The sequence below is a fragment of the Octopus bimaculoides genome, chromosome 30 (assembly GCF_046866305.1).
Source record: "Octopus bimaculoides isolate indiv1 chromosome 30, ASM4686630v1, whole genome shotgun sequence".
NCBI lineage: Eukaryota > Metazoa > Mollusca > Cephalopoda > Octopoda > Octopodidae > Octopus > Octopus bimaculoides.
This window is the reverse complement of record NC_142957.1, coordinates 14,713,504-14,735,578: the sequence shown is the minus strand read 5'-3', so window position 1 is coordinate 14,735,578 and position 22,075 is coordinate 14,713,504. Positions and strand designations below refer to the sequence as shown.

The 22,075-nt window shown below is 37.9% G+C and overlaps 3 protein-coding genes across 4 annotated transcripts; 1 reads left to right on the top strand and 2 right to left on the bottom strand.

The window, feature by feature from the left end:
• Positions 1-1,768: 1,768 nt before the first annotated feature.
• On the bottom strand, positions 1,769-3,384 carry LOC106878266 (large ribosomal subunit protein mL48). The gene has a single exon (XM_014927440.3). It carries the CDS (start codon positions 3,364-3,366, stop codon positions 2,710-2,712), a length of 657 nt encoding a protein of 218 aa, XP_014782926.2. The 5' UTR covers positions 3,367-3,384; the 3' UTR covers positions 1,769-2,709.
• A 1,287-nt stretch (positions 3,385-4,671) lies between these two features.
• On the bottom strand, positions 4,672-8,305 carry LOC106878264 (dCTP pyrophosphatase 1). Its single transcript, XM_089346479.1, has 4 exons — positions 7,941-8,305; positions 6,211-6,321; positions 5,860-5,894; positions 4,672-5,115 (listed from the first exon to the last, which is right to left on the bottom strand). Exons 1-4 carry the CDS (start codon positions 8,216-8,218, stop codon positions 4,910-4,912), a joined length of 630 nt encoding a protein of 209 aa, XP_089202605.1. The 5' UTR covers positions 8,219-8,305; the 3' UTR covers positions 4,672-4,909.
• A 2,857-nt stretch (positions 8,306-11,162) lies between these two features.
• Positions 11,163-21,801, top strand: LOC106878263 (dCTP pyrophosphatase 1). Of its 2 annotated transcripts, XM_089346476.1 has the most exons (5): positions 11,163-13,231; positions 14,345-14,455; positions 17,105-17,139; positions 18,087-18,360; positions 21,174-21,801. In XM_089346476.1, exons 1-4 carry the CDS (start codon positions 12,951-12,953, stop codon positions 18,293-18,295), a joined length of 636 nt encoding a protein of 211 aa, XP_089202602.1. In that variant the 5' UTR covers positions 11,163-12,950; the 3' UTR covers positions 18,296-18,360; positions 21,174-21,801. The 2 variants fall into 2 exon arrangements, with proteins under 2 accessions (XP_089202602.1, XP_089202604.1); XM_089346478.1 differs by lacking the exon at positions 18,087-18,360 and having other exon boundaries at positions 12,903-13,231.
• Positions 21,802-22,075: the final 274 nt, after the last annotated feature.

Genomic DNA, 22,075 nt, shown 5'->3' with positions numbered 1-22,075 from the left:
TTGTTAACACAACGTTTCGGCTGATATACCCTCCAGCCTTCGTCAGGTGTCTTGGGGAAATTTCGAACCTGGGTTCTCATTCCTAACGATGTTACTATTATTATATTATGCCACGGGCATATGGCGTAGTGGTTAAGAGCGCGGGCTACTAACCCCAAGGTTCCGAGTTCGATTCACGGCAGCGACCTGATTAATAATAGTAATAATAATAATAATAATATAATAATAGTAACATCGATAGGAATGAGAACCCAGGTTCGAAATTCGCCCAAGACACCTGACGAAGGCTGGAGGGTATATCAGCCGAAACGTTGTGTTAACAACAAACAAGATGAGGACGAATATCCGTCAAATGTAAATAATTCCTCATCTCTTAAATATAGAACTGAATGATAACTACTGCTGCTGCATTAATAAACCAAGAGTTTTGGACAATTGTAGAATGTAATCCTGGTTCTGGAGTGACCATCAGTGATGTTCTGTTGGAGAAGGCAACTCGCTAATATTATTTGGAAACCGAAAGGCAACAAACTAGAAGGATTGCTAGCATCCTGGCCAAAACACTTCACAGTATTTCGTCCATCTTTATGTTCTGAGTTCAAATTCTGCTTTCCATGCTAGCATGGGTTGGACGATTTGACTGAGGACTGGCGAAACCGGATGGCTGCACCACTCTCCAATCTGATCTGGCAGAGTTTCTACAGCTGGATGCCCTTCCTAACGCCAACCACTCTTCAGAGAGTGTAGTGGGTGCTTTTTTATGCCAGTCAGTGGCCCTGGCAACAATCACGCTCAGATGGTGATCTTAGCGCTCCACTAGCACGGATGCCAGTCATGCGGTGCTATCATCGAATTTAATTTCGATTTCACTTGCCTGAACAGGTCTTTGCAAGCAGAGTTTAATGTCTAATGAAGGAAAGGTACACATAAGTGGGCTGGTTACACCACTGGCATAGGCCATGGGTTATGGTCTCACTTGGCTTGCAGATTCTTCTCAAGCACAGCATATTTCCAAAGGTCTCGGTCACTAGAAATAGCTACCATTATAGAGGTCACCCTCATTGGCTCATACATACATACATAAGACAGTAAGGTGTGATTAGAGGGAGATTTGGCTGCTATTTCTACCAGGTCTAGCTACCATGTAGAGGTCACCCTCATTGGTTCATACATACATACATAACATTGTACAGTGTGATTTGAGGGAGATTTGGCTGCTATTTCTACCAGGTCTAGCTACCATGTAGAGGTCACCCTCATTGGTTCATACATACATACATAAGATAGTACAGCGTGATTTGAGGGAGATTTGGCTGCTATTTCTACCAGGTCTAGCTACCATGTAGAGGACACCCTCATTGGCTCATACATAAGACAGTAGGGTGTGATGTGAGGGAGATTTGGCTGCTATTTCTACCAGGTCTAGCTACCGTGTAGAGGACACCCTCATTGGCTCATACATAAGACAGCAGGGTGTGATGTGAGGGAGATTTGGCTGTTATTTCTACCAAGTCTAGCTACTATGTAGAGGTCTCCCTCATTGGCTCATACATACACATATATATGTGTGTGTGTGTGTGTGTATATATATATATTTATGTAATATATATAAGACAGTAGGGCATGATTTGAAGGAGATTTGTCTGCTATTTCTAGCAGATATAGCAACCATGTAAAGGTCTCCCATATTGGCTCATTCACGGATACGATGGGGTGCTGAAAAGTTCCTGGCTTTGGATAAAAGAGAAAAAACAAACAAACAGGAGAATCAGTTAATTATAATTTTATTCAACGTGTTCCCCTCTCAGATCCACCCCTTTATTTGCAGTGGTCCTTCAGATTTTTCTAAGCCTTGTAAAAGAACTCAGAAGACTGGGGCCTCCAGCCACGCCTTACTGGCGACACCCAACGTTGTAGCATCCACTCGTATATAACAGACACAAGAGAGTAAGATGAGAAAGAAACAAAACAAAATATTCATACATTTCAAAAACAAAAGAAATATATTTATATATTGCAAATACAAGATATTTACTTCTTTTTGGGGTAGTTATTTGGCGATCTTTCGGTACGAGTTCCTAATTATCGGCCGAAAGATCGCCAAAATAATTCTGTTTCCGTAATCTACATCATCTAAAATGTATCTCATTTCATTCATTAAAAGAAATTTCAATTTCCACCAAAAAAATATACATTTTTAAAGAAAGTCTTGGGGGGGGGGGGGGGGAAGCAAAATCGGGGAGAGATCACCTGTGTATGTGTGTGTGTGTGTGTGTATATAAATTGCGTTTGACCCTCTGGCCGATAATTGATGAGGATCTATCGATCCTTCTGTGTCTGTCTTTCGTTTGTTTGTGCATTTATTGTTTTCTAATATATAAATATGTGTGTATGCGCGTGCTTGTATATTTGTCAAGAGGATTGGGTATTATAATCAAAGTATATTACAAATCCATTTCGGCCGATCTTAATCATTCCGGACTGGGTATTAGATAAGTGAACATACAAACTTAGACGTATACATGTATATGAAAAAATCAATTGACTTTAGTCCCAGTTGTAAATCACGCTAAAATGAACAAGGTGCTTGCCTCTGGTCCTAATATCCCCAATCAAGACTGACCAAGGGTTAAACAAAAATTACCACACACACACAGAGTCTTTCTTTCTTTCTCTCTCTCTCTCTTTCCGTACAGTTCCTTGTGGTCTTTATTTCTTCTTCCTGGACGCCGCAATTTCATCCAATTGTCCGTGTAACTCACGCAGCTGTCTGTCCGGGATGTAACGGTTCGACTCGTCGCTGGCGGTGTAGTGCCGTATCCTCAGGGTGACTCCTTCGGGCAGGTGACCCGTGAAGAGCGAGATGAGGTGCGGCAGAGCGGTGTTGGCCAGATCCTGGAGGAGGACGTTCCGTTCGTATACCTGCAGTTCGTAGGTATTATCGATCACGCTTGATCGGGGTCGATACGTTGAGACGTGAAGCGATTTGGCCGGCATGGCGAAGGCCTCACAGTTGTGGCCCAGGTTGTCACACATCTTATGCACGTAGCATGCAAACTTCTCCAGCACCGCGAAATCGTAACCCTTCATTTCGATGCACAATGATTGATAAGGCTCTACTTCTGGTGGTAGACCGACATCGGTCGGCTCCCAGCGGATAGGGTCCCGACGAGGGGTCAAAGTCGCGGTATTCCGTGTCCCGCTGATCGAAGATGGCGACTCATTTTCCGTGGCAGCAGACGTAAGGGAAGATGAACAAGACACAGAAGAAGCAATAACGGACTTCTGTTGCCTCAACAAACCTCTGATGATGTCTCTGTGTGATCCAAATCTCCGAAGGAGATTAGTTACCACCGGAAGAAGCATGGCGAAATGTTTAGTGGCAGCAGTTACTCCAGAGTTATCTCCCACTTTCCTTCCGCCTAGTTCTCAGATAGGCGGCGCTGTATTAGCATGACCTTCGGAGGTGACATTGACATTGACCTCTGGCCGTAAGGAAAAGAATAAAAACCGACAAAAGGTTATGGCAAAATGGGTCTTCGTCGTTTTCGAAGTAATAAACGGAATTTTCATTGAAATAACTTTTATGAGGTTGAGCGTTTTACAAACACGTGTAACGTCTACGCGGTTCTCTGGAATTTTTTTCAACCATTTACTCTTTTACTTTAGCCATTTGACTGCGGCCATGCTGGAGCACCGCCTTTAGTCGAGCAAATCGACCCCAGGACTTCTTCTTTGTAAGCCTAGTACTTATCCTATCGGTCTCTTTTGCCGAACCACTAAGTTACGGGGACGTAAACACACCACCATCGGTTGTCAAGCGATGTTGGTGGGGACAAACACAGACACACATACAGATATATAAAGTCACAACATCGAAATATGTGCAGGGTTAGCTTCTTACAGCAAAACCACTCCTGTTCGATGTTGTGACTTTATTTTTAGAATGACATTGTAGGGTACGTGCGAGAGGCTGTATCTAGTCAGTCTGAACAAAAAACACAAGTAAAATATAAGGGTTTGATATGGCTGGTTTAAATCCTAAAGGGTTAAGTGAATGATACAAGCCATCATCATCGCTCAACAGGTTTTCCATGCTGGCATGGGCTGAAGAGGAGCTGCACCAGACTCCAATTGTCTGTTGTGGCATGGTTTCTGCAGCTGGATGCCCTTCGATTTATTGAACAAGCTTTACTTCGCATGTCTACAGCACAGTTTATAATCCACAGGTTATAACTAGTAACAAATAAAGTGGTACACTTTAAGTCAATGACCATTGATATCACAGCAGAAAATGACATCAAAGAAACATGCTCAGGATTCCCCCTGCTTCTGCAGTTCTGAGAATGATAAAGAATATGTTGGTTCTTGTACACAGAGGTTCAATATCTGTCGAAGGGGAACTGCTTGAAAGTCCCTTCCCTTTTTAAAACAGTTGAATACTTGCAAGACTCTCTTATTCTGTTCTTTGCGATGGGCACAGAAACATTACTTCTATGGCAGATATATTCACCAAGTTTATTGAAGTTGCAGGGGTTGGCAAGTTGAGCTATGTCCCTTTGCATCTCTCTAGAGGGTTCCAGACGAAAATACCAGTTGGCTACCCTTGTCCATAAAGTGGCACTGGCACAGGAGCCAGTCAGTGGGGGGAAGAAACAACAAAACGAAGGGTTAATTAGGTTAAGTTTTATTCAAGAAAAACAAACTGCTTTGGATTTTGCTGTAGAAAAGAATCAATGTTTGTAAGGGTGAATGGGTGTTAGTAATGTGGCTTGGATGGCAAGGGGGCAGCCGTCTGAAAAAACAAAATTTGCAAACCACTGAATGAAACCATTCAAGGTGGTGCCCCAGCATGGCCACAGTCCAAATAACTGAAACAAATGAAAAAAAAGAAATGACATATCAGTGTTTATTTAACCTGTTGGTCTTCGTAGTCTGTATATTTGTTACTTTTCCCAAACACTCTGTCTGCTGGATATTTCTTTGAGTTCTTCTGGAACTTGCGCAGTGCAGCACTTGGAAGATCAACCCTACATCGGTGCGCCAACCAAATCAGATATATCAAAACATCGCTCATTTCCTCGCCTACATGTTCCTTTTCACGTTCGGAAAATTCTGGAAAAAAAAAAGAAAAACCATGGATGTTATAATTGTAATACAGATTTCGATGGAAACACGCAAACCCATGAAGTGTTCCATACATTTATTTTTTTTATATCTAAGGATTAGGCGTGGCTGTGTGATAAGAAGCTTTGCTTCCCAACCACATGGTTCCGGGTTCAATCCAACTGCGTGGCACCTTGGGCAAGTGTCTTCTACTTTAGCCGCGAGTGGATTTGATAGATGGAAACTGAAAGAAGCCCTCCACCATCACTTGACAACAGTTTTGGTGTTCGTGTCTTTATAACTTAGTGGCCCAGCAAAAGAGTCCAATAGAATAAGTCCCAGGCTTTCAAAGAACAAGCCAAGCCCTAGGGTTGATTTCTTTGATATATATATATATAAACAAAAAATCTCAAATGACTGAAATGAGTAAAAGAATTATTGCTCTTTGGTCTAAGGCTAACCAAACTTTTGAGAGTGGACTTGAATAGAGTACTTAAAAAAAATAAGTACTAAAGTTGATGCATTTGACTATAATCCTTCAAGGAAGTGCCCCAGCATGGCCACGGTCCAATGATGGAGACAACTAAGAAGATGTAAGAGAGTAAGATTTTAAAGTTCTTTGGCTACAAATATGTGCAGAAGCATGAGGATATCTGTAGAATTACAGACCTATCAAACCCATGCCTTCACTAGCACTCCCAGCTTTCCCTCTAGAATATTTCAAGTAGTAAGAAAATTTGGTGGGAAACCTACCTGGAAGTCCTGTTTTCACTTCACCCTTCCACTGACTGAAAAGAGGAGAAAATAGACATAAAAACTTGTGTACACACACACACATATATATATATATATAAAACAATAGATAGGCAGAGAGATAGATACATATACACAATCACAAATATTGCTGCTATGACAAACTTTCATAAGAGATGTTATCTCTGGACAAAAACTACAGTAACTGGCCTATCAACTGTGTATACATTTAGTACAATACACAGATGGCTTTTTTTGAAATTAAACACTGTCTCCTTTCTGTTTACTGGATTACACACATACATACACAGTTTTGATTTTAAAATCTTGGATAAATGTGAACCAACTTACAATATTTCAGCGAGTTCTCCAACCTCTCCAACCAGTGCCAACAAGATATTTCGTGGTGTCTGATACTGGTCCCGGTTCCGTGCCTTGCAGAAGTCTTCTTGTGTCTGGCGACTGGAAACATGTCAGAAAGGTAGTTTATATAACTTCTTTGTGTTTTGATATTTTCAGAAAATTTTTCTACGTTTGTGCAAAAAAAAAACAAAAAACAAAAAAAAAAACTTTGCCTTTCCCCACCCCCATGTACCCTAGAACTTCAACGTTTAAAAAAAAAAGGGGTCGAGCATTTGTTATGACCCGCAGAACTGTCATTTAATCAGTTGGATATTCGTTAATTTCAGTAAATTTTTTTAAAATTTATTTATTCTTGCTTTTATGATGTGTGGAAGTCGACATTTGCTTTGAAGTGAGAGCAGAAAGTAAAGGCTGTGTACACGAAATAGATAAGCGTGCGTGTGTGACCCTTCTCCATGACTCAAATGTATTTCTGGGGAGAATTTCAAATTCCGCCAAGGTCGATTTTGCCTTTCATCCTTTTGGGGTCGATGTAATCGATTTAATCACTTTGTCTGTCCTTGTTTGTTCCCTCTATGTTTAGCCCCTTGTGGGCAATAAAGAAATAAATATTAAACAGGCGTGGCTGTGTGGTAAGTAGCTTGCTTACCAACCACATGGTTCCAAGTTCAGTCCCACTGGGTGGCACCCTTCTACTATAGCCCTGGGCCAACGAAAGCCTTGAGTGGATTTGGTACACAGAAACTAAAATAAGCCCATCGTATATATGTGTGTGTGTGTGTGTGTGTCAATATCGCTTGACAACCGATGCTCGGTTGCGTCCGCGTAACTTAGCGGTTCGGCAAAAAGAGACTGATAGAATAAGTCCTGGGGTAGATTTCTTCGACTAAAAGCGGTGTTCCAGCATGGCCGCAGTCAAATGACTGAAACAAGTAAAAGAGTAAACAAGAAAGCTATCGGTGAGATGTGCTAAAAACAACAGCTAAATCGCCCTGAACTTTTTTTTTCCAAAGTGAAACCATATTCAACATGTATTGCTTTCGTTTCAGTATATCAAGTCCACGATACTTTTAGACATACCCCATAGCGATAACGAAATCCTCAAGTGCCCGGATTAAAAATAATGTAATTTACGCGGGAAAACAATTTTACGATTGAATGAAAAAAATGTAACAAGGTCACTCTTGCTAAATACAACAGTTAAAGCTCCCTCAAATAACACCTTAATGTCATGAAAAACGAAGGACACACTGTGATTATAAATATACTATGCCGAATACGTTAAATAATGTAGCCCTAGGTCAGATCTGGAGCGTCTTTGATCACAGATCAACAGGTTCATTACAGACCTGGGACAAAAGTATAAGGAGAGACACATTGAATATTGCAGCTTAGGTACACTATGACAGGAAATAAAGCATAGCGGTTACAGCAGGAAGACGCTAGTTTTTTTTTAACCTCTGAAAGAACCACGTGGTTCCAGTTTCAATTCCACTGTGCGTTACCTTGGACAAGTGCTTTCTACAATAGGCCTTGGCCAACCGATGTCCCGCGGGAAACTATTAAAGTCCATCGTGTATGTATATATATATATATATATATATATATATATATATATATATATATATATATATATATATATATATATATACATACATACACACACGCACACATATATAGACTGAATCGAACAGAAAAATAGAAAAACCAGTTCTTACATCTCTTCCAAAGAGGTTTGAAGACTAAATTTAAACTCTGGTTCGTCCTCAAGGCGCACGAGCTCCCCGTTCTGTCGTGGTCGTTTCAGCGGTGACGTTCCTACATCGCCGTTTGAGTGGATGTTTTCCGTAGCCTGGAAATTCTTTTTCCAGGTTAAAAGCATCTGATCTGTTGGAGGTTCTTCTGCGTACTGCTCCGTCCATTTAACTCGCACAGCCTCTACTGATTTCAGCTCTGCCAGCCACAAAACCGCCTGTAACTTCTGGTTGAATGCCATGATTTAAATCTTCTAAGTTTGGATGTGCACAGCCTTAAGAAAGATAACTCACTCTGATTTATTATTTATAATGTGTTGGTGTATCTCGGGTAACATGGTATTTGTAAAGATAATTGGGTAACGTGGTTAGTAGGAGGAGTTACGAACGGAAAAGGAGGAAAATTAGATAAATTTAAAAATAAAACAGAACAAAGAAGATTTCATTTTCGTTTTCGTGAAAGATTTGGGGGATATAACTGTTTAAAAGATTGCTATAAGAGAGTAGGGATATATAAAATAATACAGAAAAAGATGTAAATGTAGATAGGTGTATAAATAAGTAGACAGAGAGAAGGGCAGGTCGATAAAAAGATGGATTGACAGACATATTTGTTTGATAATTTATTAATCCATTTAAAAAAACAATGGAAGTGTTCAGGATTTATAGTGTAGGTATTTTGTAAGTTGTCTTTCCAATTGATATGTATGTCACGCAAGAGTTGCCCTATTTTATTCTTAGTTATTTTGTACAGGGTGATTCAAAAGTCACCATACATAGGGAGAATTTTTTTTTTTTATAAGGAATAGTTAAATTTTTTTAAAAAAACTGTTTCTTATTAAAAAAAAAAATAGATTGCCGACCAAAGCCTTGTGAGTGTATTTGGTAGACGGAAAATGAAAGAAGCTCATCATATATATATATATATATATATATATATATATATCTGTGTGTGTGTGTGTTTATTTCTGTGTCTGTGTTTGTCCCCCACCATCGCTTGACAACCGATGTTGGTGTGTTCACTTCCCCGTAACATAGCGGTTCGATAAAAGAGACCGAGAGAATAAATACTAGGCTTACACAGAATAAGTCCTGGGGTCGATTTGATTCGACTAAAAGGCGGTGCTCCAGCATGGCCGCAGTCAAACGACTGAAACAAAGAAAAGAATAAAAGAATGTATGGCGACTTTTGAATCACCCTTTTAAAAAAAATAGGGTTCAGCCTTTCGGGAAAGACTTCCTTTTGTACCCCATCATAAAATATATTTTTTTAAATGAGACATGGTGGAAAATAGATTTACTACCATGTCTTATAAAAATAATAAGAAAGTCATAAATATGAAGAACTAGCAGTATAGCCCGGCGCTGCTCAGGATTAAGCTAGGATTATTAAGTGATCAAGTGCTTTATTTCAAACCAAAATAAGTAACATGGACATCAGATTTGAGCGAAATCCGTTGAAATTGGTTTGCTGGCAATTTGTTTGGGAAATTCCATAAGGAATCAGTTTATTGGTTATTTCCACTCATTGACTGTATTTTGTTTTTTTTAAGTTGCATTAGAGATCTGCATAGGAGAAGGTTGATCTGAAGGTTTGCATTGGGGATCTGGATTGGAGTAACTTAGGAAAACTTAGCAACAGCCTTAACCAAAAAATAAGGGGCCTGTCCCTTGTAGATTAACTCTAACCCTAAAACCCTAACCCTAAAACCCTAACCCTAAAACCCTAACCACAGATTTCTATTAAAAAAAACTTCATTTTTGTATTATGTACATTCATGTCCCAATCTGTCTAACCTTAAGGCCTACATTGTCTAACTCAATGAAATTTGTCCCATCTTGGGACTTGAATATACATAATACAGAACTAAGTTTTTTTTTTAATAGAAATTCTTAATATTTATGAGTTTCTCATTCTTTTTATAAGACATGGTAGGAAATCTATTTTCCACCATGGCTAATATTTAAAAAAAGAAAAATTTATGGGTGAGGTGGGGTTAGAAAAACAAGTCTTTCCGCCCTTCAATTTAAGACATGGTTTTCACTGTTGCAATAACTATCAGTTGATGAAATTAGAAGTGATGTTCTAAACTAAAACATCAGCCCATATTAATAACTGAACCCTAAACCCAGTTAACGCAGCAGTAATTAATCCAATGTATTGTAATTAACATTTTATCCGGCTCTCAGAAATCCAGAATTTCCGAAAATCCAGGAATGCCATTCAATATCCTGCAATATAGTTCACCCTCATTTTCTTGTAGTTGCATGGAGGTGCAATGGCCCAGTTTCGATTCCCAGACCAAGCGTTGTGAGTGTTTATTGAGCGAAAAACACCTAAAAGCTCGACGAGGCTCCAGCAGGGGATGGTGGCGGACCCTGCTGTACTCTTCCACCACAACTTTCTCTCACTCTTTCTTCCTGTTTCTGTTGTGCCTGTAATTCAAAGGTTCAGCCTTGTCACACTCTGTGTCACGTTGAATATCCCCCGAGAACTACTTTAAGGGTACACATGTCTGTGGAGTGCTCAGCCACTTGCACGTTAACTTAACGAGCAGGCTGTTCCATTGATCGCATCAACTGGAACCCTTGATGTCGTAAGCGACGGAGTGCCAACAGCAACAGCAATAAACAATTTGTACCTGTATCTGTTAAATAAAATCTAAACTTGATCATTAAACGGGCTCTGGCTTGGGTTAATATCCCCTGTTCTGGAGCCAGCAACATTATCCAGAAACGATGGAAAGGGACTAGACGGTCTTACCCTTTGTCCCTGGGTAAGAGGTAAGTACCTCATCCGGTACACCACGGTCTGTAAACTCGTTTGCTCCATCCCATAGTCACAGCTTCCGTAGTCGAACAGAACAAAATCTTAAAGTATCGGGATTTGTCAGTGAACCATTTCTTCCAGCCTGTGGCGTTTGAGACGTTTGGAACCCTTGATGTCGTAAGCGACGGAGTGCCAACAGCAACAGCAATAAACAATTTGTACCTGTATCTGTTAAATAAAATCTAAACTTGATCATTAAACGGGCTCTGGCTTGGGTTAATATCCCCTGTTCTGGAGCCAGCAACATTATCCAGAAACGATGGAAAGGGACTAGACGGTCTTACCCTTTGTCCCTGGGTAAGAGGTAAGTACCTCATCCGGTACACCACGGTCTGTAAACTCGTTTGCTCCATCCCATAGTCACAGCTTCCGTAGTCGAACAGAACAAAATCTTAAAGTATCGGGATTTGTCAGTGAACCATTTCTTCCAGCCTGTGGCGTTTGAGACGTTTGGAAGGGGCTGAGCCGTCGAAAGTGAAGTTCTTGTCATCGTTGGCGGCTCGCCTCATCGAAGTGTCAGGTGATGCCCGTGACGGTGCTTGACTGTTCCAACGCCTTGCACTCGCCATCGCCTGAGGTAATGCCGCTAGCATGTTGGCTTGCTTCAGCAAGTTCCGTTGAACCTTGTGGTGTGCAACCAATTTAGGCAGTTGGTTGTTTTTGTTGTTGAATTGATGTTTTTTTTCTTCCTTTTTTCCTTCCTTCCTTCCTTCTTCTTTCTCCACTTTCTTCTCCAGGTTTTGGATCTGTATCATTTACATATGTGTTATATTCCCAGGGCCAGCCCCAGCGTTGCAGGCACTCCGGGTAAGCTGAACTTCGGCGCCCTTACAAGTATAATTTTTTTTAGGCGAAAGTAAAGAATACGTACACCCAGGGTTTAGGGTTAGGGTTTTTGTTACGCCGAAAACGGGTGGGGTATGTATCCTTTACCTCCGCCATTTTTTAACACTTTCACAAGGAGAAAAAAAACTGAAGACGTAGACTAAAAAGCAGATGGCACCCCGGGCGATTTCCCGAGTTGCAGGTGCGTAATTTTTTTCCCACGTGAGTTCTGGACCCCAGTTATGAACTTATCTGCATACAGCCAATCAGAGCCCAACTATCAAACTAGTGTCCACCATGTCACGAAAATACTCTGGTTGAGTTCAGTGGAAAATGTGCGTTATAGCAAAATCCAACTGTTCTAAACGGGTTAATAGGGGTGACAAATGTGAAATTTAGTGTACAAAGTGAATGGAGAGCTGCTCACAGATAAAGCCATAAGTGTTGCCACTTTGCGTAATTTACTAGAAAATGTACATGAGTGTCGTCTCCTAATTTTTTGACTGATTTTATACATTCCTAATTTAAAGTGTTTGTGTTGATCTAGGAACATCGTAATCAATATGGCGTTGTGTCGTATTGCGCCCTCCTTGCATATATCAATGGGTACAAGCAGTATCATTAATGTCAGTCTGAGCATAAGTTCCTAATGTTAGCTCCATATAGAGATGGTGCTCAATAGATCTATGAGGATGGTGGTGTTGGTGGTGGGGGAACGTGGTGCTTTTGTGAGACCTGCTATGGTATACTCACAGAATGGCATACACCATTCTATGCCTAACTGGCTGTACTGTAGTAGTGTATAGTATGTAGGTTTTCAAGGTGAGCTACAATTGACTGTATGCAAATGAATTCATTACTGGGGTCCGGAACTCGTGGGAAAAAATTTCGATGCTGGTACATTCAGCCGCCCCTGAATATTCCAATAAAAGTTGAATTACATTTTTTAAATTCTTTTACTTGTTTCTGTCATTATACTGAATGCATGGTACAGAATATATTTTAAGAATTTTTTAGTGATTCATAAATATCGATCAGGCTCTGCTTATTGTCACTGTTAGATACAGTTTACATCTTTCCTGTCCATTGTTTAGTTTATATTTTAACTGTCTTCAAAGAGAATTCAAAAGAATCCAGTTAATAAGTCCGGTACTGTATGATGTAAGGCCATTTGGCTGCTATTTCTAGCCGCCCAAACAGTCACCCAGCATAGTTCTGGTTATTTTTTCCAAGGGAGATAATTGAAGACGTTCTAAACAATAAACCAGCCGGAGTTATCTCCCCTAAGTCTGTTGACGCCCAAACAAGGCTTTTCAATAATGGCGGCATTCAAGCAGAAGTTACAGGCGGTTCTGTGGCTGGCAGAGCTGAAATCAGTAGAGGCTGTGCGAGTTAAATGGACGGAGCAGTACGCAGAAGAACCTCCAACAGATCAGATGCTTTTAACTTGGAAAAAGAATTTCCAGGCTACGGAAAATATCCACTCAAACAGCGATGTAGGAACGTCACCGCTGAAACGACCACGACAAGACTGTGAGACCACGAGGCGGGAAGATGAACCAGAGTTTAAATTTAGTCTACAAACCACTCTGGAAGACATGTAAGTATGGAATCTTTTGCGATCTTTCGATACTAGTCCACCACAACATCCGATCGTTGCGCGCACGCATACTGATTACATGATCGTATAGTGTGTTGATGTGTTTAAAGTTTCAGTTCGGATGGCACCTTACTCACTCGCACCTTGGCCACACGTTTGCCGCAGTACGAAGGCAAGAGCACCCATTCCTCTGTCCTTATTGCTTCTGTGGAGTGCTTTATTGCTTCCTCCTCCGTTGTGAAGCGCACCTCCACAGTGGCGTATCTCCTCCCTATACTGATTACATGATCGTATATACATATATATATATCATCATCATTATCATTTAACGTCCGCCTTCCATGCTAGCATGGGTTGGACGATTTGACTGAAGACTGGTGAACCAGATGGCTGCACCAGGCTCCAGTCTGATTTGGCAGAGTTTCTACAGCTGGATGCCCTTCCTAATGCCAACCACTCAGAGAGTGTAGTGGGTGCTTTTACGTGTCACCCGCACGAAGGCCAGTCAATCTACCAAATCTACTCACAAGGCTTTAGTAGACCCAAAAGCTAAAATGTGTGCATGGGTTTGCATTTGTCCTCTCACTGCTTGACAACTTGTGTTAGTTTGTTTATGTCAATTGGCAAAAAGAGATTAACACTATAAGTACTAGACATTTTTAGACTAAAAACCGTTCAAGGTGGTGCCCCAGCCCGGCCACAATCCAATGATGGAAACAGGTAAAAGACGAAAGAAAACATTCAGTAATTTCCAGTCCTCCCATCCTCCACCTCAACACTTTGCATAATGCAACTGGCAGAGGTGTTAATCACATTTCTTAAAATTGTGGTAAAGGGACCACTTTTCAGTTACGAAACAATTTGTCCTGATATTAAGATTTTTCTTATTGTTAAATAAAAGTTCACCAAACTATTTCTCGTTCATTTATAACTTTACAATATATATTGTGTGTATATATATACATATATATATATATATATATATATATATATATATATATATATATATATATATATATATATATATATATATATATATATATGTATGTGTGTGTGTGTGTTTGTAAGCTGTTTATCATAAACCACCTTTCCAACTCTCTGATCACTTTTCAGCCGCCAGAAACAGGAAGATTTCTGCACAGAACGAAACTGGGCCCAATATCACACACCACGAAACGTCTTGTTGGCACTGGTGGGAGAAGTCGGAGAACTCGCCGAAATATTGTCAGTTGGTTCACATTTCTTAAAGATTTTTTTTATAGTCAAAGCTGTAGGTTCTTATGCTATGTCTGTACCATCTTTGTTTCCATGGCGACGTAAATTGGAGCGGGGGGGTCATCATGGTTCTGGTCAGTTTCGTTTAGTTATTCTTCAGAATGAATGGTCAGAGTCAATAGACCCGGCTCATACGCTCTATGTAATTCATGTGACTTAACAATGCGATGGCACATGGCCTGGTGGTTAGGACGATAGCACTTACAGTTATGAGATTGTGGGTTCGACTCCAGGACTGGGTGGTGCGTTGTGTGTTCTTGAGCAAAACACTTCATTCCAAGTTGCTCTGCCAGTGGGAGAGTGGCAGGGTCATTGGCCCACGAACAGAGATGATTTACTGTGTATCTTCCAGCTGTCCACATTCTGAGTTCAAATCCCACCGAACTGAAGAAGGCAACTGGAAGCCACTCCAGTATTCATCCGAAGTCTTGGATGGCTGTAGTTCCAGTAACATACTTAATGGCTGCAGGGGAGGGCACAGGACCTGTCCAAGGGCTGACCACTGCTAGACTAGAGACTTAACAGTATATATTAACTGTTTCAGTACTTATCACATTGCATTTGTGGTTAAAACATATATGTGTGTGTATATATATCAAAACTAGCGTGCTATTCAAAGCTTTGTAGGATGTACACGTGTTTCACTAAATTGCTCAAATAATTACAGAACATTAGAGACATTATGCAATTATGCATTTCACCTCATCAGCGTCCTGCCACAGATATGTGTGTGTATGTATGTCTTGGAAACCAAATCAAAGTAGCTGTTAGAGCTGTCCTTTGACCTTCTTGTTCCTGCCAGCATGGAACATGGATGTAATATTATGATGTTTACTTATACATCTGTGTGTGCCTGTGTATGTTTATTTGTTGTGGAGGTGCAATGGCCTCATGGTTAGAGCAGCAGACTCGCAGTCACAGGATCACAGTTTCATTTACCAGACTGGGCGTTGTGAGTGTTTATTGAGCGAAAACACCTAAAGCTCCACGAGGCTCCAGCATGGGCTGGTGACGAACCCTGCTGTACTCTTCCACCACAACTTTCTCTCACTCTTACTTCCTGTTTCTGCTGTACCTGTATTTTCAAAGGAGCCAGTCTTGTCATACTCTGTGTCACGCTGAATCTCCCCAAGGACTATGTTAAGGGTACCCGTGTCTGTGGAGTGCTCAGCCACTTGCAGGTTGTTCTGTGCCACGATTATTTCATTTGTTTCAGTCATTTGACTGCGGCCATGCTGGAGCACCACCTTTAGTTGAACAATTCAACCTCAGGACTTATTCTTTGTAAGCCTAGTACTTATTGCATTGGTTATTTTGCCAAACCGCTAAGTTACGGGGACATAAACACACCAACATTGGTTGTCAAGCGATGGTTTTGGGACAAACACACACACAAATATATATATATATATATACATACACACACACACACATGACAGGCCTTTTTGGTCTCCAAATCCACTCACAAGGCTTTGGTCAGCCTGAGGCTATAGTAGAAGACACTTGCTCAAGGTGCCACACAGTGGGACTGAACCTGGAATCATGTAGTTGAGGAGCAAGCTTCTTACCACAGCTACTCCTTCGCCTATATATACATATATATATATATATATATATATATATATATATATATATACAGGATGTCCACAAAGTCTGGGTACATGGGGATTAAGAAATTATTATTTCTTATATTTAATTGTTTATGCTATGATTTTATTTACTCCATGTACCCAGACCTTGTGGACACCCTGTATATTACAGACAAAGTATCATTTCAAACACAGTATAGCCATAAAAACAGCAGAAAGGTTGGGTATTTTGCCATTTGTGTTCGACTTATTAATTTCTTGTCTGCAAAAGACAAAACCTAGTCAACACTTCCAATGTTTGTTTACAAAATGTTGTTGCATATATACATATATCCAATCCAGTAAATGCTGTTGAGGTAATAATTAATTCACCATTAGCATTTAAATTGGCCAGATCCAGCATCTCACACTTGCCTTACAATGTTATTCTAAAAGTAAACAATGACGTCATTGAAATCTCACAGCTACATGGTAATGCACGACTAATTCAAATCGGTGGGAACGAATAAGCATTACATTTGACAGAGGAAGCTGAATGCTTAAGGGTTAAAATAGCCATCTGTTTATCATACTGAATGTATATACACAGTTGATAGTCCAGTTACTGTAGTTTTTGTCCAGAAATAACATCCCTTATGGACTTACTATGTGTTTCATCAAAATGCTGAAATAATTACATAAATAGACATTATCAAATCATGCATTTCACCGTATCAGTGTCCCGACTGTATGTGTGTGTGTGTGTGTGTATAATTCAATAAACAGAAATGAGGCAATATTTGATTTTTTAAAAAGCCATCTGTGTATTATACTTAATGTATATACACAGTTGATAGGCCAGTTACTGTAGTTTTTGTCCAGAGATAACATCTCTTATGAAAGTTTGTCACAGCATCAATATTTGTGATTGTGTATATGTATCTATCTCTCTGCCTATCTATTGTTTTATATATATATATATATGTGTGTGTGTACACAAGTTTTCATGTCTATTTTCTCCTGTTTTCAGTCAGTGGAAGGGTGAAGTGAAAGAAGGACTTCCAGGTAGGTCTCCCACCAAATTTTCTTATTCCTTGAAATATTCTAGAGGGAAAGCGGGGAGTGCTAGTGAAGGCATGGGTTTGATAGGTCTGTAATTCTACAGATATCCTCATGCGTCTACACGTATTTGTAGCCTAGGAACGTTAACATCTCTCTGTCATCTTAGTTGTCTTCATCATTGGACTGCTGCCTTGCTGGAGCACTGCATCAACCTTAGTACTTATTTTTAAAAATTATCTGCACTTTCGCCCTAACTTATCTTAATTATTGTCCCGCTGCTTTCTGTGTATGTGTGCTCATAGCTGGTACTATTGTGGTAATGTGATCGCAGTCTGTGTCTCATTGCACCATTATTTCTGGCCTAAGATGGTAAGCTGGCAATTGTAAGCATGCCAGGCGAAATACTTTGTGGCATTTCATCTGTCTGCATGTTCTGAATTCAAATTCCACCAAGGTCGATATTGCCTTTCATCCTTTCGGGGTCGATAAACTAAGTACCAGTGAAGCACTGGGCTTGATCTACCCTTAACGTAATTGCTGTCAAAAATGATCTACTTAAATCTATAATTTCGTCCAATCAATAATAAAAATAGATTTAAATATCTCATCTTTCCCAGCACACACACACACACACACACACACACACAACTGGCTTTTTATTTTTTTTTTTTTAACAATGGTTTCAAAATAGAAACTTTAATAAGTGGAGATTGAAACCTCTATCATCTTGCAATGCTATTGAACTAATTATAAATACCGTCATTGAAAAGGTCGTCTCTGCAGCAACAAGAACAAGCTTAAAAATGGGATATTTATTTAAATCTATTCTCAATAAGGATCTGATGCTGTGTTAGATTTAAACATCTCATTTTTTACTGAACCTAGAATGTGTATGCATGCTTGCCCTCATATAATAATATCAATGTTTTTTTTTGTTTTCTTTTCTCCAGAATTTTCTGACCATGAAAAGGAACATGTAGGCGAGGAAATGAGCGATGTTTTAATATATTTAATTCGGTTAGCCGACCGATGTAGGATTGACCTTCCAAATGCCGTGCTGAGTAAATTTCTGAAGAACTCAAAGAAATATCCTGCGGACAAAGTGTTTGGCAAAAGTAACAAATATACAGACTATAGAGACCAACTTAAAGAAACTTGAATAACTGGGAGAAAATGAGAAACAAAAATATCTTTGGTTGATATTCGTTTATCTCTATGAACCAGGTGTGTAAATTAAATAATAAATACATACAGAAATACAGTTTTATATACATTCAAACATGTACAACAACAACATTCAAACATGGCGTTAGGAAGGGCATCCAGCTGTAGAAACTCTGCCAAATTTAGATTGGAGCCTGGTGTTGCCATCCGGTTTCACCAGTCCTCAGTCAAGTCGTCCAACCCATGCTAGCATGGAAAGCGGACGTTAAACGATGATGATGATGATGATGATGATATATATATATATATATAAATATATATATATAAACACACATATTTTTGTGTACGTATGTATACAGAAAGTGGTGAAAACAAATATAAATGTGTAGAATTTGCAAACAGGAAATCAAACCGAAGTGTGTAGAATCATGTAGTATAATGAAAAAAATATGCAAGAAATAATTAGGACTAACGGGACACACACACACACACATGCATGTACATATACATATTAATAGATGGGTGTGTGTTTGGCCATATAGATTTTCTGTTTAATATGTTTACTTAAAACATGTAGACAAACACACATGTATCACACAAAACATATTTACATATATGTGTAAATGCTTGTTTGTTTGTGTATAGCTTTGTGTATATATATATATATATATATATATATATATATATACATATACATATATAGTTGTGTGTGTATATATATATATATATAGTTATGTGTATATTTATATATGTATATTTATGTGTGCATATATATCATCATCATCATCATCATTATTATCATTTAACGTCCGCTTTCCATGCTAGCATGGGTTGGACGATTTGACTGAGGACTGGTGAGACCGGATGGCTACACCAGGCTCCCTTCCTAACGCCAACCACTCAGAGAGTGTAGCCACTCAGAAATTAATTTCCCTACGAATTTCTCCACACCAGTAAAACAAAAAAGAAAATCAGATACTTCTGCAAATTTAGAAATTTACAGAGGAAGTATTTTAAAATTAATATTCTTGTATAGACTAATATAAAATTTAAATAACAAACACTAACTATATGTATAGTTATGTGTATATATATATGTATATATAGTTATGTGTATATATATATATATGTATGTATACATAGACTCTCACCGCCTTCCCAGGATTGAACCCAGGACAGGAGACTCCAGACTGTCCTCCTCACCCGGCTCATCTACACCCACCGGGTCCCCCCAATAATTGCTGTCAAAAATGATCTACTTAAATCTATAATTTCGTTCAATCAATAAAAAAAATAGATTTAAATATTTAAATCTAGAAATTAAAATATTTTGGACGCTTTTTGCCGAACAGCTAAGTTATGGGAATCTCAGTTGTAGGACGCACACACCTGTATATATATTCAATTTGCTTTGCGGGAATGACTGTTCCTTCGAAATGCGGAGTAGATGGGACAACTGATGAAGGGAAATATTCTTTATGTTGCATGTCTCGTCTCTCTGTTTTCTTTCGTTGTTCAAAAAAAAAAAAAAGTTTGTTTTCTTGTTATGATGTCCTGTACCCATGTATGTATACATATAGATGTAGGTATGTACATATATCATTTCAACATAATATAAGACTTTGTTTTGAATAGTGTTGATATATTTTTGATTAATAATTAGTCTTTATTGTTTATATTATCGTTAAAGGTTTTTTTATTAAAACTTAGTATATATAAAGTTTAATCTTTTATATTCATATTTTTATTTCTGCGTTTGTAGAAATAAGTATTCTTGTATTTTTCTATTATTCAATTGACTTTTAATGATAATTAAATAAACGTTTTTAGTTTTAAATAGTATAGCTTTAACTATTACACCGGTTAAATATGTACTAATATTATCTTTATTATTATTTTAACCTTAAACTTCGTTTAAATTGTATATAAAACGATGATAATTTATGTAAGCTGGTTTTTGTATATAATATACATGTTAGCATATATTATAATGGATGTAGGGATGATTATGGAATTTTGATATTTTTAATAATTTTTCTATATTCATTTGTTACTTATTGTTGGTTGATATATATATTTATTTATTATAATTATTGTTCTATTTAAGACCTGACAATTAGCTATATTTCTGAATAGAATTTATTTTCGACAATTTTAATCGATTTAAATTTCCTTTCTATTTGAAAATTAGTTATGAAACACGTGTAGTTATTTTATTATCTTTATCTTGATATTTACTTTGTATTATATACTAATTTATTGTGCTTTTAATTATTAATTTTTCTATATGTGATAGTGGATTTTCATTGATGAGTTCATGAAATTTGGTTCTTTTCCCTAAAACTATATATTTTAATCTGTAAAGCTCAATTTAATTTTTTATAAATTCATTTTAATTGAGTTTTTACCTGTAAATATTATTATTAGATATATATAAATATATTATATATATATATTTAATTTATTAATGAAACAGCTGTAATTTATGAGATGTGTCATTTGTTTGTATAAAATATTTAAATTGAATTTATAATTGTTCAATTTATTATATATATATTCATAGTAGAACACATAAACAAGGCAAAAATTTAGCTCTTTCTCTGTTTATTGATAGAATGATGAACAAACTTAATTGATTTTTCTTATCTTTATTGGGTTCTTCTGTCTGTCTCTAAATATATAAATTTTTTAGTAAATGAAATATGTGTAATGGTGTATAAATAATACCAAACATTGTTTTTTTCCTCTTTATTGACACATTATATATATACATATATAATAGTGTCATTCCTTCTCTTTTCTAAAGAGCAGAGTGTCGAAGGCTTCTTTCTGTTAAATAAATTAATCATCCTCTTGTATTTTCTTTTACTCAGAGCCAGGAACTTATCAGCAGACGGTGAATTTGAAGCTCTTGAGCTAACTTCTTTGTCCAGTCCTCCAGAGTTGCCTGACGTAATGAAACCACCCCACATCTACAAGCAACTGCCTAGGAATTTGGTCTCTCCAAACAACCACCGATGGAGTGCAACAAATTGATCTGGAGAAGAAGAATATAAAAAAAAGCTTAAAACAGAAAACCAAGAAGACATCTTGTATGAATGCATGTGTGTTTTGTTGATGACAGGGAGTAAATGAATAAAAAAAAGAAGTGTTGAAAAGGAATTACACACAGACATATATATATATATATATATACATACTCATGAATTATAAACAGCCAAGAATAAGACAATTACAGACTTAAAATGTAAGAAAAACATTTTGATTGCTTGACTATATATGTATAATGTACATAGATATATAGAAACGTGCATATATACATACAAAATGTATGTTTATTGTGCATATACATGTATTTGTTTTTATATAGATGTACACACAATGAACAAGCACAAAAAAAACTAACTGGCAACAAAAAATCAATTAAGTAAAAACATTAAAAAAAGTGGTAATAATAATGATATTAATAATGTTAATAAAATGGAAAAGAAATTCCCCAAACATTGGTTGTAGTAAATTTTATTCAAGTATTTTGTATGTGTGGTTGTGGGCCTCTTTGTCTGTGTATATATTATGAATCTAGTAATGTATGTATGTGCTTGTGTGTATATATTATGAATCTAGCAGTATGTGTATATATATATATATTATGAATCTGTCTGTATGTCTGCATCTATGAACATCTGTTTGTATATATTATGAATCTAGTAGTGTATGTCTCCATATATGTGTAGGTGTGAATATATTATGAATCTAGCAGTGTGAGTGTCTGTAC